General features: G+C 40.5%; 1 protein-coding gene across 2 annotated transcripts; it reads right to left on the reverse strand.

Moving 5' to 3' along the window:
• Positions 1–267: 267 nt before the first annotated feature.
• LOC124275757 (V-type proton ATPase subunit D-like) lies at positions 268–14,291 on the reverse strand. Of its 2 annotated transcripts, XM_046711414.1 has the most exons (8): positions 14,211–14,259; positions 9,194–9,311; positions 7,625–7,772; positions 6,695–6,739; positions 6,077–6,247; positions 3,644–3,722; positions 2,323–2,515; positions 268–400 (listed from the first exon to the last, which is right to left on the reverse strand). In XM_046711414.1, exons 1-7 carry the CDS (start codon positions 14,249–14,251, stop codon positions 2,365–2,367), a joined length of 753 nt encoding a protein of 250 aa, XP_046567370.1. In that variant the 5' UTR covers positions 14,252–14,259; the 3' UTR covers positions 268–400; positions 2,323–2,364. The 2 variants fall into 2 exon arrangements, with proteins under 2 accessions (XP_046567370.1, XP_046567369.1); XM_046711413.1 differs by having other exon boundaries at positions 268–2,515; positions 14,211–14,291.
• Positions 14,292–17,331: the final 3,040 nt, after the last annotated feature.

Below are 17,331 nucleotides of genomic sequence, written 5' to 3' on the forward strand. Positions count from 1 at the left end.
TCATTCCTTTTTGAGTTTCATTTGATAATTTGCGGCGGGGGATTATGTCACCTAAGTGACTATGCTTGTTATCTATTGATTCCAGTTACATGTCCTTCTGTGTCCATGCAGGTGCCTCCATCTGTAGGGATCAGTTATTCAGCATCAACATCACTGGGACTTTTGCAGATCCAAGTTACGGCTCAATGATAATGAAAACAAACAATTCCTACAAATTATGCACATATAATTCCATAAATAGGATAAAATCTTGAAAAAACAACAAAATTTGATTGTATCATAGTTGATTTATTTCTGGTTGATCATCGGGCTTGAATCATGCTGACTACATCCTCTATAAAGTCCATGCCTTTATAACTAGCATCACTAGCTCCATACCTGCTCCCAACATGGCCTGTTGCTAGGACACAGAGAAGCACATCAAGATGAAACAAATATTATAAAATAACAAATACTTAACAGATCTCTCAATGGACAAGTCAACATTGACAAATCAGTCTTTCAATACCGTCCCAAAAGATTGCTACATGGGCAAATGATCATTACAAAACACTATGACACTGAGATTGGGATTAGAAGTGCTTGAATGAGGAAGACCCTACAGAACCATCTGTACACTATGGATGACTGACTTTCAGCATAGTCTTTATATCTGTACCTTGGTGGTGCAGACATAACACATAAACATCCATGTTGCACTGACTTACAACCCCAGATTTAGATTACAATCTCTAAACGCCCACAGGAAACTGAGCGACATGATTGATCAGTTGCAATCTGATTTGGCAAGGATGCTTCAAGTATTGGTGAATACTCTGGCCATCCTTTAAGAATCACTGAGGACATTTTATCACCATATTAACCTACACACCTTCAACCAAAACTTACTACCTACCCCTGGTTATACATAAAATTGAATCCATAATTTTTAAACTTTCTGGTGTGAAGCTGCATGTTGTTCAATCTATCGACAGCATATTTTACAGTGAAACCTTGTTATCTTGGAGTTTTGTGGACTATCACAAATACCTAGAGCCCCATGGCATGAGACAAGCCGGAATGTAGATATTAGAACAGATGTTAATAATGATTCTGCCTCTAACATATATTTGCTGTTTCCGATGTTTATGACGGCGCGACATGATAATCGCAGTCTCAACAAATGTGAAACAGGAAATACTTTGTCAAATAAAGAAACATGCGTAATACACACAAGAAAACATAGTAGCCATCAATGTTTTGACACAAGAATAATTCATGGTTGCCAATCGTAGAATTTGATCGCCAAAAAGATGACTGATAGTCTTTATTAGATGAAGCTCCGTAGTTAACAAGGTTGCAATGACTCCTCAGATATACAATACATATCATATTCACAGTACAAAATCAACAAAATGTCCACCATCACAGCCATGTTGACAAGAATCATTCCACTCCGGCATATACAGACATGTTTACAGTTACCATGGTTACATAAATACACTGTGTGCTGTGCTAATAGTAATATACATGCTATAGCTACAATGATAACATAAACCTCATACTGCCATCATGGATATGTCACAAGCATCTTTCATTCATTCACTCCATCTTTATAGAACAAGGACAGAACAAGTTTTAACTCTGAGATTGTTTTTTAGGCAACAGACTTAACACCTATTTAACAGAAATTTACACTGAAATTACTGCTGTCGGATGACCCTGACTAGATCAGTATCGTTAGTTTACGTAAGTACATTGAAAACACAAACTTGACAATAAAGAAATATAAACAAGTAAACCTGAAGTTACTCTTAACATTTAAATAAATTTACTGGGAACATTCTCAAACATAATTCAGTAAAGTTTCTGTGAAAAACAAGATTATATAGTCATTTTATCACAGTTTATTTTACTGATGGATAATGTCATCTCAAGCAATATGAAAATCACAGTTCAAAATTCCTACATCTGACAAGAACTATTTCCAATATCTTGTTTCCTTCACCAGAAAAAGTTATAACTTCTGAATTCAAAGCCATTACATTTTCACTTTGTTCTCACTGGTTCGAATGTTAATCAAATATCGTTTATGGAATCCAAAATTACAAACTGTTCAACAACACTTTGGTCAAACAGAACATTTAAATACTGCAAATATCGCCCTTTAATTTCATAATACATTTAGATCTTACAGCAGTTCAGAATTTCCAATTTACATGGACTGTATATGACTAAAATGCCATGTAGTTAAAAACCAAAACAAAAGTTAGTAACAAAAAGTAGCAGTAACATTCGTAAATCAATGACCTTCCATTCCAAACAAGTGGTACTCATCCCTACCCGAACATGTTCCTCGTTAACATACAGCAACTATAGCAGGGACTAGTCGGTGAACAGCAGATCTTCATCATGGTCATCTGCCAGCAGATCAGCTGCCTGCTGGTTCTCCAGCCCGATCTCCTTCTTCCGCTTGGCCTGAAGCTCTGCAGCAGCTATCTTCAACTTCTTCTTCTTCTCCTGGATCTTCTTCAGTCTGAAAGAAGGAACGAGTGAGTGAGTTTAGGGTTTACGCCGCTGTAGCAATATTCCAGCAATATCACGGCAGGGGACACCAGAGATTGGCTTCAGACATTTTTTGTGGGGAATCAAACCTGGGTCTTCAGCATAACGAGCGAACGCTTTAACCACTAGGCTATCCCACTCTCCCCCTGAAAGAAGGAACTTGGTGTCAGAATTAACCAGCACTGTGATGTTGAGTAAGTGAGAATCCCAGGTTTGTACTGCCTTGTGCAATATTCCAGTCAGTAAGTTGGGTTTAACAGTATTTCAGAAATATGACTGTGTCCCATAACATGGGAGGAAAGCCTGAAGTGAGGCAGATCGGAGACATTTACCTCTTGGGTGAAACCAATAAGTATGGGTATGTTGCCAGCAAATGTAATATAGGGAACCAGATTTTGTAAGTTAATAGACAATGGTTCAGGGTATAAATTTGAACCCCAGCAAAAGTTCCACGATGATCATTTGTGAAGCAACATCTTGTATTAATATAGCAGTTAAAACCTTACTTAGGCAACCCATTGTACCTCCCTCTGTGAAAATACTGTTTGTTTGTTTAACACTGCACTCAGCATTATTCCAGCTATATGACAGCGGTCTTTAAATAACTGAGTCTGGACCATACAATCCAGTGATTGATATAATGAGCATCAATATACGCAGCTGGGAAACGATGACCTGCACCAACCAAGTCAGCGAGCCTGACCACCCGATCCCGTTAGTCGCCTGTTACGACAAGCATGGGTTGCTGAAGACCAATTCTAACCTGGATCTTAACTGGTCAATGTCACAGTAACTCACATTAATGAAAAAAGCAGGTTTATCTCCTGATTGTATGGTGACTACATGTGCAGCCATGACCATGTTTCTACAATGTGGTAAACTCCTGTAATTGCCCTGACTTATGACTGTCAAAGTACCATGATTGCCTTTTGAATGAGGGTCTTGCTCACAGTTGTACATGATTGTTTGTCTACCCTACACAGTTACAGGCTGCCATGATATGCCTGATTGGTCAATCTAACACGGTTCTTCAGAGATGGGAAATACTAGGTACATGTACAACATGATATATATTGCCTTCATCCTAATCCACACATACCTGTAGAACTCTTCTCTCTCACGTTCGTCTAATTCAGTTGTGATGTATGATATAGTTTTCTCAATTCGTGGAATGATAACTGAAAATTAAAATTGTCATTATTCATACATACCAAAGATGCCAATATGATACATTGAGTCACAGGCTGGTTGCCAACTTATCACAAAACACTTGTCAACAATAATATATGATTAGTATGCTCTTACACTGCTGTCAGCAAAATCCAATCATTCCCACATTTGGGGAATCAACCCCTGGCAGACACCACTGATGAACAAATGGTTAAACCACTGGGCCTACAGCCTATTTATATACTCAGCAGCAAAAGAAACGTCAGTTTGGAAATTTCCTTCACAGAAACGGATAACTGTAAGCTCATTTCATGTTTTGATTGTATATTTTTGACAACATCTCCAACTTTACCTGAGCAAAGACATTCCTTCCCAAACTCAGAATGGAACCCAGGAAATGGTCTCAAAAACGCAACCTGATCTCGGAGATGGTACGGTGTTCTCCATGTTTTTCATGCAACTCATGCTGCATGTGTTGTTCACAAGGACCAGCCCTATAAATGCACCCCCAAACTTGGTTGAAACATTCACATTACAACGTCGGCAGGATGCCCCTTCTCACGACAGCTCAGAGGAACCAGGCGCTAGGAAGACTTGAAGCTGGCCACACTGCACAAGCCGTTGCCAATCACTTCCAGGTCACCGATCGGACCATCTACAGGCTGCAGCAACGTTTCAGGGCCACCAACACCACAAATGATCGCCCTCGTACTGGCAGACCAAGGGTGACCAGAAGACGACATGACCGCCATGTTGTGCAACAATATGTACAGAATCCCTTCATGCAGGCATCCGAAACAACACGCCAGACAGTGGGAACACACGGAAGACCAATCAGTACTGAGACAGTACGCCGACGTCTTAACAGCGGGAACCTCCATTGCCGTAGACCTTACTGTGGACCTATCCTCACCCCTCGTAATCGGCATCAACATCTAAAGTCAATGGCGATACAGGCAATGGAGAACTGTTCTGTTCACAGATGAGAGTTGGTACTGCGTATCAACTGCAGATGGCAGAACAAGAATATGGCGACGACTGGGCCAGCATTACTCAGAGTCCGACCAATATGTTATGGAAAGAGACTCATGGGGAGGTGCAAGCATCATGGTATGGGATGGAATAGGCCTGAACCAGAGAGTGGGTACTGTGTTGGTCCAGGAGAGGAGGCGACATTACAGCGGTGCGCTACATCGACCAGCTCTCAGACCCCACTTCATACCACATTTCGCACGTCACCTGAACAACATTTTCCAGCATAATAACGCCTGGGCCCATACTGCCAGAGCTACACGGGACTTCCTACAGCAGAACGGTGTCAACATTATGCAGTGGCCAGCCAGTCCTGATTTAAACCCAGTTGAACATCTTTGGGATGAAATTCAGAGGAGACTGAATAATGTCATACCAAGGCCGAACACAGCCAGGCCTTTCTCAGAGTGTGGTTCAAGGTGCCAATGGCCTTCAACAATCGATTGGTGCACTCCATGCATAGACGCTGTGCTGCAGTTATTGCCGCTCGTGGTGGTCACACTAGATACTGAAGTCAAGAGTCTGAATGGACTGCAAACGTTCACGTCATGTCTTGGAATTGTGCTGAATTATTCATTGATGTGTCAATCTAATTTTGAATTCGTACTGACATTTATTTGCTGCTGAGTATATATTTGTAAGGAAAAACATAAACGAGTCTGTTAGTGGACTATTCTATCTTTCAAAATACCAGTGTCATTTACATTGTTTATCAAGATAACATTCAAACATATTTGTCTCTATCTGTTCTCTTTATAATTTCTACCCATATAGTATGTATTTTTCATTGAAGTATACAAATCATGTACCCAGTCAAAGTGAAATGTGTTGCCTTGGAACAGCTATGTCCATGAAACAAAGACTCAAGACATATCAATACAAAGGGAGATAACTCCATTTCCCAATCTTAGCATTTACATATTTGCTGCTTTAATTTGTTTTGTTTGTAGTTTAACACCGCACTCAGAAATATTCCAGCTATATGGTGGCGGTTTGCAAATAATCACTGCCTAGATTTTCGAAGCACTCTTACTAGTCTTAGAGCTAAGATAGTCATACGTGCCATTCATTAACATTAACTTACGGCTATCTTAGCGCTAAGAGAGCTTCGAAAATCTAGGCCCTTGTCTGGACTAGACAATGCAGTGATCAACAGCATGAGCATCGATCTATACAATTGGGATGCTACTTAATCATGGAGCAATATTCCAGCTATAGGATGGCAGCCTATAGAGTGATTGACATCTGCCTCTCATTTTCCAGCATAGTTTGCTTGGACCCTTTTCTAACCAGCATTCCTACAACAGTCTTCTTAGCTTTAAAAACCCACCATGTTCAATAGCATTGACTCTTCTATTGGTAATTTTGATGACTTCATCTAAGGTGACGAAACACGTCTGTAGGGAGGCTAGCTCCACCAACAGCTGAATAGCACGAGCGTAGTTCTTCTTTAACTTGTCGATCTGTTGGCCACCACGAGACAGACCCGTCAACTCATATGCTGCAAGTCAAATGCCGCATTATTGACTTCATATCATTCCTTGTTTTGAATATTTATTGAAAATGTACTCTTTAAGAAGCATTTCAAATTTCATTTCCTGTAAGCTTCATAAGAACAATAGAAACTTATCACTGTATTATTTTTCCTGAATGCTGAATATCTTTACAAACTGCACTTTAGAAATGTTCAAACGTGTGCAGCTCTTAACCTAAATGTTAATGGCATATTCTCTATTAATTCTTATTACGGGAAATTGTATGTAGAACTGTACAAATACACCAAACATAAAGCTATCACAGTTTAGATATAAAAGTGCAAAAAGTAAGAACAAATACAGTAATATATTAATGAGGACTTCAGCAATTCACTGACAATATTTAGATATAATTTCACAGATGAAAATTCCAAGGGAAAAAGGATAGATCAGGTGATGTTGTCAGTACTTACAGTCAGCCCCATCCTGGTAGTGCTCGAAGCTAGGTAGAGTCACACCTGGATGGCAACAGAAACAGTGATAACAATTCTTAGAACGAATTATCATGCTATGATGAATACGCTAGGGCTGTAATGATGCACCAAACTATCTATGGATTGCAATTGTTGAGTCTCCGATAGCAATTACTCAATGGTTGAAACGAAAAACTATTGATGCATCCATAGTATGTGTGACTATTGATAGTTTAGTAATTGACTTCTGTTGACAAATGTGCAGCGCAAAATACAGGAAGTACCAGATTTGTTCACTTTCACTTTGAGTTATCCGCTCCTGTTACCTCTTAAACAAACATGGCGGCAAACACCACATGCAACTTGGAGTTTGAAACTGAATAACAACGCTGGCAAATCCATAACACTATACTAAACTATACATTCATTTGGGAATGACTTTAAATGAGACAATTTAAGGAGAAAAACGTATTGCAATAGTTGGTCGCAATAGTATTTTGGAATTGACTATCGCTATTGTAATAGTATTTCCCCCCTCAATAGTCACCCCTAGAATATGCCCTTTACAACAGAAACATCAGCTAATAATTTTCGATAGCGTATGGATTTACGCCACTGTTGCTTTCACAATATTTCAACCATATCACCTAAACAGGACTTGCTATGGAACATTCATCTGATACCAACCATCAACAGTCAGCAATAACAATTACACTTGTGTAACTTTGTGGTTACCATGGTTACCCTTTCCCCATCTTTATCAGCATTATATGAACATTCCAAACATTCAACTGGCTGCAAAGCAAAACAATGTTAATTTATTTTCTCATCGTAACATACACACTACAATTAGATTACAGGCTGCAGTTTAAGTCTACCATTAGACCAATATATTCCACTGATCTCTTATTTCAGTAGAGCGTCACCTACCGGCCACATTCTCCTTCTTGTTTTTCACTTTGATCTGAGCTTTGTTGACGTTTTGCAGGACAATATGGTTGAAGTCTCCTGTTGTGAACTTGGCCTCAGCCAGAGAGAAGGCAGCCTCTTTCATCACATCTCCCATCAACATCTTGGTCTACAAGTCATCATCAGAACAATTAGTAACCATGTCAGCAACACTGGTTTGTATGTGTGTTGTTTACTGTAACACTCAGCAATATTCCAGCTACATGATGGCTGGCTGTAAATAATAGAGTTGGGGCCAGACAATCCAGCAATTAATATTGACATATTTTACTGTTTACAGATGCAGTTCCAAGTAGCACACTTTTGCATGATTGCTCATGTTTTTACAGGCTTTTGGACTAGCATGAGTTTGAAAGGCTGATGGAGGCATGATTGCTTTCATTTTTTACAAGATATAGTCAAAGTTTTCAGTGCATTAAGTATCATTCTTCAATAAGACCTAATCACATTTGACTTTAAACATGTTAACAGTGTCACTAAAATGTTTATCAAAACAATATTTATCATGTTTACATATTTTCTTCCATCTTTGTTTTTATCAGTTCTAATGTATAACCATGATACCATACGATTTAATGAAGTGTGCCAGATATATACCCATTATCATCTAATGGAGGGTGTTATCGGTGCAATAAAGCAATCTGATAAACTTGGTATCCAAATCTGATTACTATGCAAATTATGTCAATCCACGAACTACTTTCTAAAAGCTCCATACATGTCATGCGAATCCTAAAGCGTTTAACATTTCATTGATGACTTCGTCGCGAGTTTACATTGCGTGGACAAGTTTGTAAACAAACATGGCTGCCCCTATTCTCAAAATTGGTGATTCTGTAAGAACTGATGACAGAGGTTCTGGAGTCGTTACTGTAGTAATTGACTTTGGAAAACATGAAACGGAGAACTTCATTCAAATTGAAGGTACGGATTATTAGGCACGAGTGACAGGCGATCGTCTAAGAAAGGTACCAACCAAGGATTTCGATCTATCAATCACAACAAAGTAGACGACCATACGAATCGATTCCGTCAGGTTATCAGAAACTGATATTGATGAGGTAATTACCCGCAGTGAAAATAGAAACACTACCAAAAAAAACCTGCCTGATTTTGTTGTTCTTTTTAGACAGAAAGATCTTATTTTAAGCATGAGTTATGCTTGCACTGTATTAGCAACTAGTCACAACCATATGCCGCCGTCATGAATGACCTTCACCTTGGTGTACCGCTAAGTATTCTTACACGCGAATGCTCAATTCTCTTGATATAAACTCACGTACGATTTGCTTCTTTTTTTCTCGAGTAATTTTAAGAATGACATTATATGAACCAAAGGCTCGCATAATACAATTTCTATTTCTAATATATGATATTAATGATACCGAAACACACTTGGTTAATAATCTCTATTTCTGAGGGAAATAGGCAGTCTTAGAAACTGTAAATGTTTATATGGAAGAAACACTGAATATAACACTGTGTCAGCATGATTTTACAGGACTAATATCTCATGAATAGTTTTCTCACCTCGATAATCTTCTTGAGGATGGCCCTGAACCTCAGTGTGAGGGCGTCAGCTTTTTTCTTCAGCAGACTGTGGCCTTTCTGTGCTCCCTTCAGACGAGCCTTCATGTTGGTCAGGGCCCTGCACAACACAGTGGTAGAATCAACAACTACATGGTGATGGTTCCATGTTATACAGCACAGAATAACATACCAACAATATCTGACAGTCTGTGACTGTAGTCACAAGTGAGGAACCCAAATTTAGTTAAAACTCTGTTCATTCATAATACAACTGGAGGCAACTAGGCCCACAGTCACACATTATTTTGGCACTGACTAGACAAACCAAAATAGCATTCCAATACAAGAAACATGATGACATATTTTCCTGATCTTCAGTGAAATATACTAAGCAGCAAAAAAAACGTCAGTTTGGAAATTTCCTTCACAGAAACGGATAACTGTAAACTCTTTTCATGTTTTGATTGTATATTTTTTACATCTCCAACTTTACCTGATCTCCAACTAACTTGATCTCAGAGATGGTACGGTGTTCTCCATGTTTTTCATGCAACTCATGCTGTATGTGCTGTTCACAAGGAACAGCACTATAAAATGCACCCCCAAACGTGGTTGAAACATTCACATTACAACGTCAGCAGGATGTCCCTTCTCACGACAGCTCAGAGGAACCAGGCACTAGGAAGACTTGAAGCTGGCCACACTGCACAAGCTGTTGCCAATCACTTCTAGGTCAATGTTCGAACCATCTACAGGCTGCAGCAACGTTTCCGGGCCACCAACACCACAAATGATCGCCCCCGTACTGGCAGACCAACGGTGACCACAAGACGACAAGTGCGCCATGTTGTGAGACAGCATGTACAGAATCCCTTCATGCAGGAATCCGAAACAACACGCCAGACAGTGGGAACACATGAAAGACCAATCAGTACTGAGACAGTACGCCAACGTCTTAACAGCGGGAACCTCCATTGCCATAGACCTTACCGTGGACCTACCCTCACCAATCGTCATCGGCAACAACGTCTACAGTTTGCCCTACAACACCAAAACTGGCGATACAGGCAATGGAGAACTGTTCTGTTCACAGATGAGAGTTGGTACTGCGTATCAACTGCAGATGGCAGAACAAGAATATGGTGGCGACGTGGCCAACGTTACTCAGACCAATGTGTTATGGAAAGAGAAGAATAGGTGGAAGCATCATGGTATGGGGTGGAATAGGCCTGAACCACAGAGTGGGTCCTGTGGTGTTCCAGAACCTTGGTCCAGGGAGAGGAGGCGGCATCACAGCGGTGCGCTACATCGACCAAGCTCTCAGACCCCACGTCATACCACATTTCGCATGTCACCTGAACAACATTTTCCAGCATAACACCCGGGCCCATACTGCCAGAGCTACACGGGACTTCCTACAGCAGAACGGTGTCAACATTATGGAGTGGTCAGCCATTAGTCCTGATTTAAACCCAGTTGAACATCTTTGGGATGAAATTCAGAGGAGACTGAATAATGTCATACCATTACCAAGGCCGAACACAGCCAATTTATTGCGCCAGGCCTTTCTCAGAGTGTGGTTCAAGGTGCCAAAGGCCTTCATCAGTCGAATGGTGCACTCCATGCATAGACGCTGTGCTGCAGTTATTGCCGCTCGTGGTGGTCACACTAGATACTGAAGTCAAGAGTCTGAATGGACTGCAAACGTTCACGTAATGTCTTGGAGTTATTCATTGATATGTTATTGATATGTCAGGATATTGTACACCAAAAATATTTTTGATCCACTTATTATGTCCATTTCTGTAATGACTTGATTACAGTGCCTATCTAATTTAATTCGTACTGACGTTTTATTTTGCTGCTGAGTATATTTGTTCCCTAGAGCTACAGTTTTTAAGCCAGGCTAATCATATTCACTGATAATGGGTAAACTGAACAATATGTGTGTAAAAGCTTGGTACCTGGGACCCATGATAAAAAAATAATCATGAACAAAAAAAACGGGTTATCAGGTGTGAGTGAGTTTAGTTTCAGCATGTTTAGCAATATTCCAGCAATATCATCATGATCATGGCAGGAGACACTAGGAATGGGCTTCACACACACATTGTACGCATGTGAGAAATCAAACCTGGGTCTTCGGCATGACGAGCAAATACTTTAACCACTAGGCTACCCCACTGCCCAGGTCATCAGGAAGCTGAACAAAGTGAGAGTTAGCTTTTATTTAACAATAAGCAATACTCCAGCAATATGACATGTAAATATCTGAGACTGGAGCAGACAATCCAGTGACAGTATGAGTTAATATCTGCTCCATCGTAGTATGACATCACCCAGTCAGCTAAATTTGAAGGCCTGGTCTACTTTATGGTCCCCTTTGACCAGCATAGGCTGCTCAATGCCTGTCTTCTATATTTTATATCCGATGGAAAGTCCCAGTTTACTGCAGCTCCTTACATACTTCAGCTACACGAGGTATACTCACCAGGCCAGAAGGCCTGCACATAAAATGGGTCTGGTCTGAACCAGTGGTCAATAGCCAGAGCAAAGACAAAAGAGGATGCAGCATATCAATACATATCAATCATTCACAGAAAATCCAATCACAGTGTATCCCTCTCATGTCATCATCATCATCATCATGAAATCAGCTTAGTTTGTCCATGATCAAAGTCTTTAATATGTGAAAAGACAACATTTTTAAATCAATAACTTGGTTTCAATTTCATTAATCATCAAAATAACCATGCTGATATATCCTCTAAAGCGATAAGAATGGCACTGAGTGAGAGTGGGTGAGTGAGTTTAGATTTACGCCACGTTTAGCAATATTCCAGCAATATCACGGCAGGGGACACTAGAAATGGGCTTCACACACATGTGGGAAAACTGAACCTGGGTCTTCGGCGTGATGACTGAGGAGTGAGAGAGTAGAAATAGATCGTCATTAGTCTTTTGACGTTTGGAAGCTACTAATCATTCTGAATATGCTGAACACTACTGTGACTTTTGTAAACATATTTTAAACCAATTAGAAAAGTCACGTTGAATGTGTGTTTGTTTATTTAGTCAGACAATAATGAGTGAGTCTGATTTGAAAGCAGAATGATGAGGTCTGCATTGTTGATGATTTAATGTAACCCCAAGAACAGAGACCTTGTGCTGAGTGAGGTGAGGTGAGGTGAAATTGGGTGTAACGTCGTGCTTGAGAAAATTTCGCTCATATGACGACGTTCATGCGTGTGTATGTGCGTCTGCTTGTACTAGCCCAGACTGAAGCTGGTTTTAGTGCTAGCCCACTGAGATACCATGCCGCAGTGAAGCAGAAATACCCCACTCAGACACATTATACTGACTCCAAGCCGACCAGTCCTTGTTCTACCCATTAATGCCGAGCGCCACACAGGGACCAACAAGTACCATATTTTAACGTCTTTTGGTATGACGCGGGTGGGGATCGAACCCACGGCCTTCCGCTCTCCCGGGCGGACGCTCTAACCACTACACCACAGAGGCAGTCCTTGTGCTGAGTAGCCAAATCTGTGACCAGGGCTAACATTCAAATACTCTTTTACAGGTATCTGGCATGTCTAAGATGAACAACTGCACAGTGAATTGTAGCCCTACCCAAATCACCTCACAAATCACACAATAAGCTATGCCTAAAGAAGTTACTGACAGAAAGCAAGTGGCACCAACATCAAGAGTCAGAAATTTATCAATTACTTGTTGCCTGACCATGCTGATGTGAGAGGACTCATCATGAGAAAAATCAAGATTACAAAGTTTTTTAAAAAATTCTCAGACAAGAATGGGCTCCAGACATCATCCTCGTGCTGTGGGTTTCGGTCACGTAAGAACATCTGTTTTGCTGTCTCGATTATCACTTGAACAGTTGTAAAAAATGTCACTAACTTATTAATGATAACTTCATCCAAAACACAAGCCATCATTCAAGAATTAAAAATGCCCCCTCATTACAGCCTGACAGCATTGCCGTCCTAAAACCTATGATCTGATAGGGCTGGGACGATTCACTGATACATCACGATACATTTAAGTTTGATACAGCTATCGTATCGTTGACTGGTGTATCGATACAAACCGATACACAACTTTTTTCAAAACAGTATTAGTATTAAACACGTTAAAGTACTTATTTAGAGAAAAATATGCATGTATGATAGAGTTACTTGTTTGTTTGTTACAATAGTGTTATTGTTATACACAAATACCCTGAAATAAATCATTTTAAATCTTAACACTGTGTCATTCTTTCAAGGTGTATGTATGGTGAAGCGTATCGTATCGCAGGTAAAATATCGCGATATGTATCGTATCGTGACATAGTGTATCGTCCCAGCCCTATGACCTGATGATATATCTTCGTGTCAAGGAAGTTCAATCACTTGAGAAATGTCACTGAATTTTCAAAGCAATATTCATATAATCTAATTTTCATCGGATGATTCATGTGTGACTTGATGCTGATTTCCATATTCAAACTGCAAAGGTGAGGTAACATTAAAGCTATGCAATTTTTAAAGAGTTTGACACAGGTATGCACTGCAATGGACTAAAGGTGACCTCGGTATGACAGAACCGACTGCCCTGGGCCACAGCTACTCCTAGTGACTCTCGCATGTCGACATACGGATGTCCATGAGTGTCATTATAAACACGAGACCTTACTGACATTTGTGTTTCTATCTTTGTATCTAGTTCACGGACGTGATACTATCAGAATATAAATTATTTTTGTTTAAACAGAATTCGACAACTTTCTCAGCAATGTGCAATAACATGTGAAACTTTACATTTCTCAATTTCTCGAAAAGGCCTAGAGGACGAGTCAATGTGTCATTTGTACTGCAAGGGCATCGTGACAATTTTACCGGCGACTGGCGACCAAACACGTTATATTACAGCGAATCGATCAACGTTTGATATATTATGACGCACTACTGTCTATACTTTATAAAAATGATCTGATATCTTTTGGAATACTTACATCCGAGACGGGAAAATGTTCAATCTGTCTTTGGTTGCCATCTTGTTGATGTATGATGGTGGTCATATGGTACGTCACGTGATTATGCGACGGATATCAGGGTTATTTCCCTTTGAGCTTCACTTTCAAAGCGTTCATAAAATATACGTAGACTATCTCACATTGCAGTCCAAGACTTGCATAAGTCCCTAGGGTAATAATTAATAGTTTAAAATGATAATTTCTAAAACATATATATGTAAATAACAGACTGGGGTCTTAAATGTACTGTCCGCTTATCTAGACATGCCTCTTTAAAGGACAGAATTACACCCAAGTACAGCCTTGGAGCAGGGAGACTATATAACGTGTTGTAGATTATCCCTGCTTGGAGCAAGGATAATGCAGTCCTGAACCGCGTTGATTCTCTTCCGCCCAGCCCTTTCTGCAATGCCAAAGCCTAAAATGAAGTAAGTCTAGATTTCCTCAGGACTGAATCTCCCATCTCACTCTGACTCCTTTTCAATATAAATGGAATTATTTATTTCTATCAAACATATATATTTAGAGATTAGTTAGTCTAAATAAATAGGTTATCGTGGTCCTTATTAAATTGTTATTATCCTGGGTCTTTATTAAATGTGCGTGCGTGTGAGAGCTGGATTACACACCAGGAGGCAAACAAATCGCCAAATCTCTGGCACAGTCACATCCTGTCCATTCCAAAGGTGCAAGAAGCCGTATACATAGTGTGTGTATAGCCACCCAATCATCCTTTAGAAGCCTCTTGTAACAGAGTCTCGTGTCTAAGGTGTTTAATACCCTGTTGAAAAGCACCGAACCCTTGAAGATCCGGGTTTAAATTTGTCTTCAGCAACCCGTGCCTGTCATGGGAGGCGACTAACGGGATCGGGTGGTCAGGCTCGTTGTTGACCTGTATAGAACAAACCTTATGGATTACAACAAGAACGCTTGACAGCGGTACCACAATCGTTTTTATCCATAAAATGTGCTCAGTATTGTACTTCCCAACTTCTAAAATGCGGGGCGGTGGGGTAGCCTATATTTATAGTGGTTAAAGCGTCCGCTCGTCACGCCGAAGACCCGGGTTCGAATCCCTACATGGGTACAATGTGTGAAGCCCATTTCTGGTGTCCCCCGCCGTGATATTGCTGGAATATTGCTAAAAGCGGCGTAAAGCCAAACTCACTCACTCACTCTAAAATGCCACTCAAAGAAGTTCTCGTTGACCTGGTTGACACATGTCATCGTATCCTAGTTACGCAGACAGATGCTTATGCTTCTGATCACTGGATTGCCTGGTCCAGACTCGATTATTGACAGGCTGCCGCCATATAGCTGGAATATTGCTGAGTGTGGCGTAAAACTAAACTCACTCACTCACTCCAAAGATACAAAGTGCCGTAGAGCCACCCAGTCCTTTTAGAAGCCTCTTGTGACAGAGTCGCATGTCCGTAAGGCGTGTAACACCCTGTTGAAGAGCAACGAACCCTTGAAGATCGGGATTAAAATTGCTGGCTTCACACTCGCTGACTTGGTTGACACGTGCCATCGTATCTCAAATGCGTAGATCGATGCTCATGCTGTTGATCACAGGATCGTCTGGTCCAGACTCGATTATTTACAGACCGTTGCAGTATAGCTGGAATATTGTTGAGTGCGGCGTTAAACAACAAACAAACAAGAAAAGCAACGAACGCGGGCAAGGTGGGAATATAATGATGATTATAAAGCGCTGTAGCCATCCACAAGGTGCATGCTCAAAGCGTAATATCAATGCGGAATATCAGTGTGGACGAATCTTCATGACATACTGAATGAAGAGACCTAAAATATAACGTGGCCCTACACGTGTAAGCTGTGTAGTAACATTTAATAAAACAGTTATGTATTTGATAAACAGTGGCATAATTTGAGTAATGGTGAGTGTACTCTGATAAAATATCAAAGATACTACTTAAAGATACACGGTGAAAATACGCATTTTCTGTCGTTTGTAACCCTCTCTATATATTTGGGTCTAAAATATGATGCAAAAATGTATCATTTTGACAATCAAAGTTGACAAAAAGTCAAGGGCTTTAACAATGGTTTGAATATTCAAAGGATCTCTAGCTTTACTATATACCAATGTAAACTTAGGGTACATGTTCGAACTCGTTGTTTCCCTGCTCCCATGACATCTTCTTGTTCAATACAAAACATCCAAATGCAGTAAAGTACTTTTTAATATGATCCAAATGTCACGCTTAGAAACAGCGTTAGAAGACATATAGGTATATAGACCCTGGTACTATATAGTACTAGGGTAGGGTCTATATACCTATATGTCTTTCTAACGCTGTTTCTAAGCGTGACACGCCCCTGTGGTTCTATATCTATATGGCATGGGTGAGTGAGCTGGATTGTGCGTCGCTTCTAACAATATTCTATCACTATCAGGGCGGGAACGTGGAGGTTATAGAATTTTGTAAGTTAGTCTTATGGAACAAGTGAACGAGCCTGACCACCCGATATTCATCTAATCATAGGTTACTCAAAGTCAATTTTAACCCGGATCTTCACATTCTTCAGGGGGCGGTGGGGTAGCCTAGTGGTTAAAGCGTTGGCTCGTCACGCCGAAGACCCGGGTTCGAATCCCCACATGGGTACAATGTGTGAAGCCCATTTCTGGTGTCCCCCGCCGTGATGTTGCTGGAATATTGCTAAAAGCGGCGTAAAGCCAAACTCACTCACTCAACTCAAAGAAGTTATCGTTGACCTGGTTCACACATGTCATCGTATCCCAGTTGCGTAGATATATGCTTATGCTTCTGATCACTGGATTGCCTGGTCCAGACTCGATTATTTACAGGCTGCAGCCACATAGCTGGAATATTGCTCAGTGTGGCGTAAAACTAAACTCACTCACTCACTCCAAAGATACAAAGTGCCGTAGAGCCACCCAGTCCTTTTAGAAGCCTCTTGTGACAGAGTCGCATGTCCGTAAGGCGTGTAACACCCTGTTTGAAGAGCAACGAACCCTTGAAGATCTGGATTAAAATTGCTGGCTTCACACTCGCTGACTTGGTTGACACGTGCCATCGTATCCTCAAATGCGTAGATCGATGCTCATGCTGTT

The sequence above is a fragment of the Haliotis rubra genome, unplaced genomic scaffold (genome assembly GCF_003918875.1).
Source record: "Haliotis rubra isolate DU_JTF1 unplaced genomic scaffold, ASM391887v1 Scf202, whole genome shotgun sequence".
Lineage (NCBI taxonomy): Eukaryota > Metazoa > Mollusca > Gastropoda > Lepetellida > Haliotidae > Haliotis > Haliotis rubra.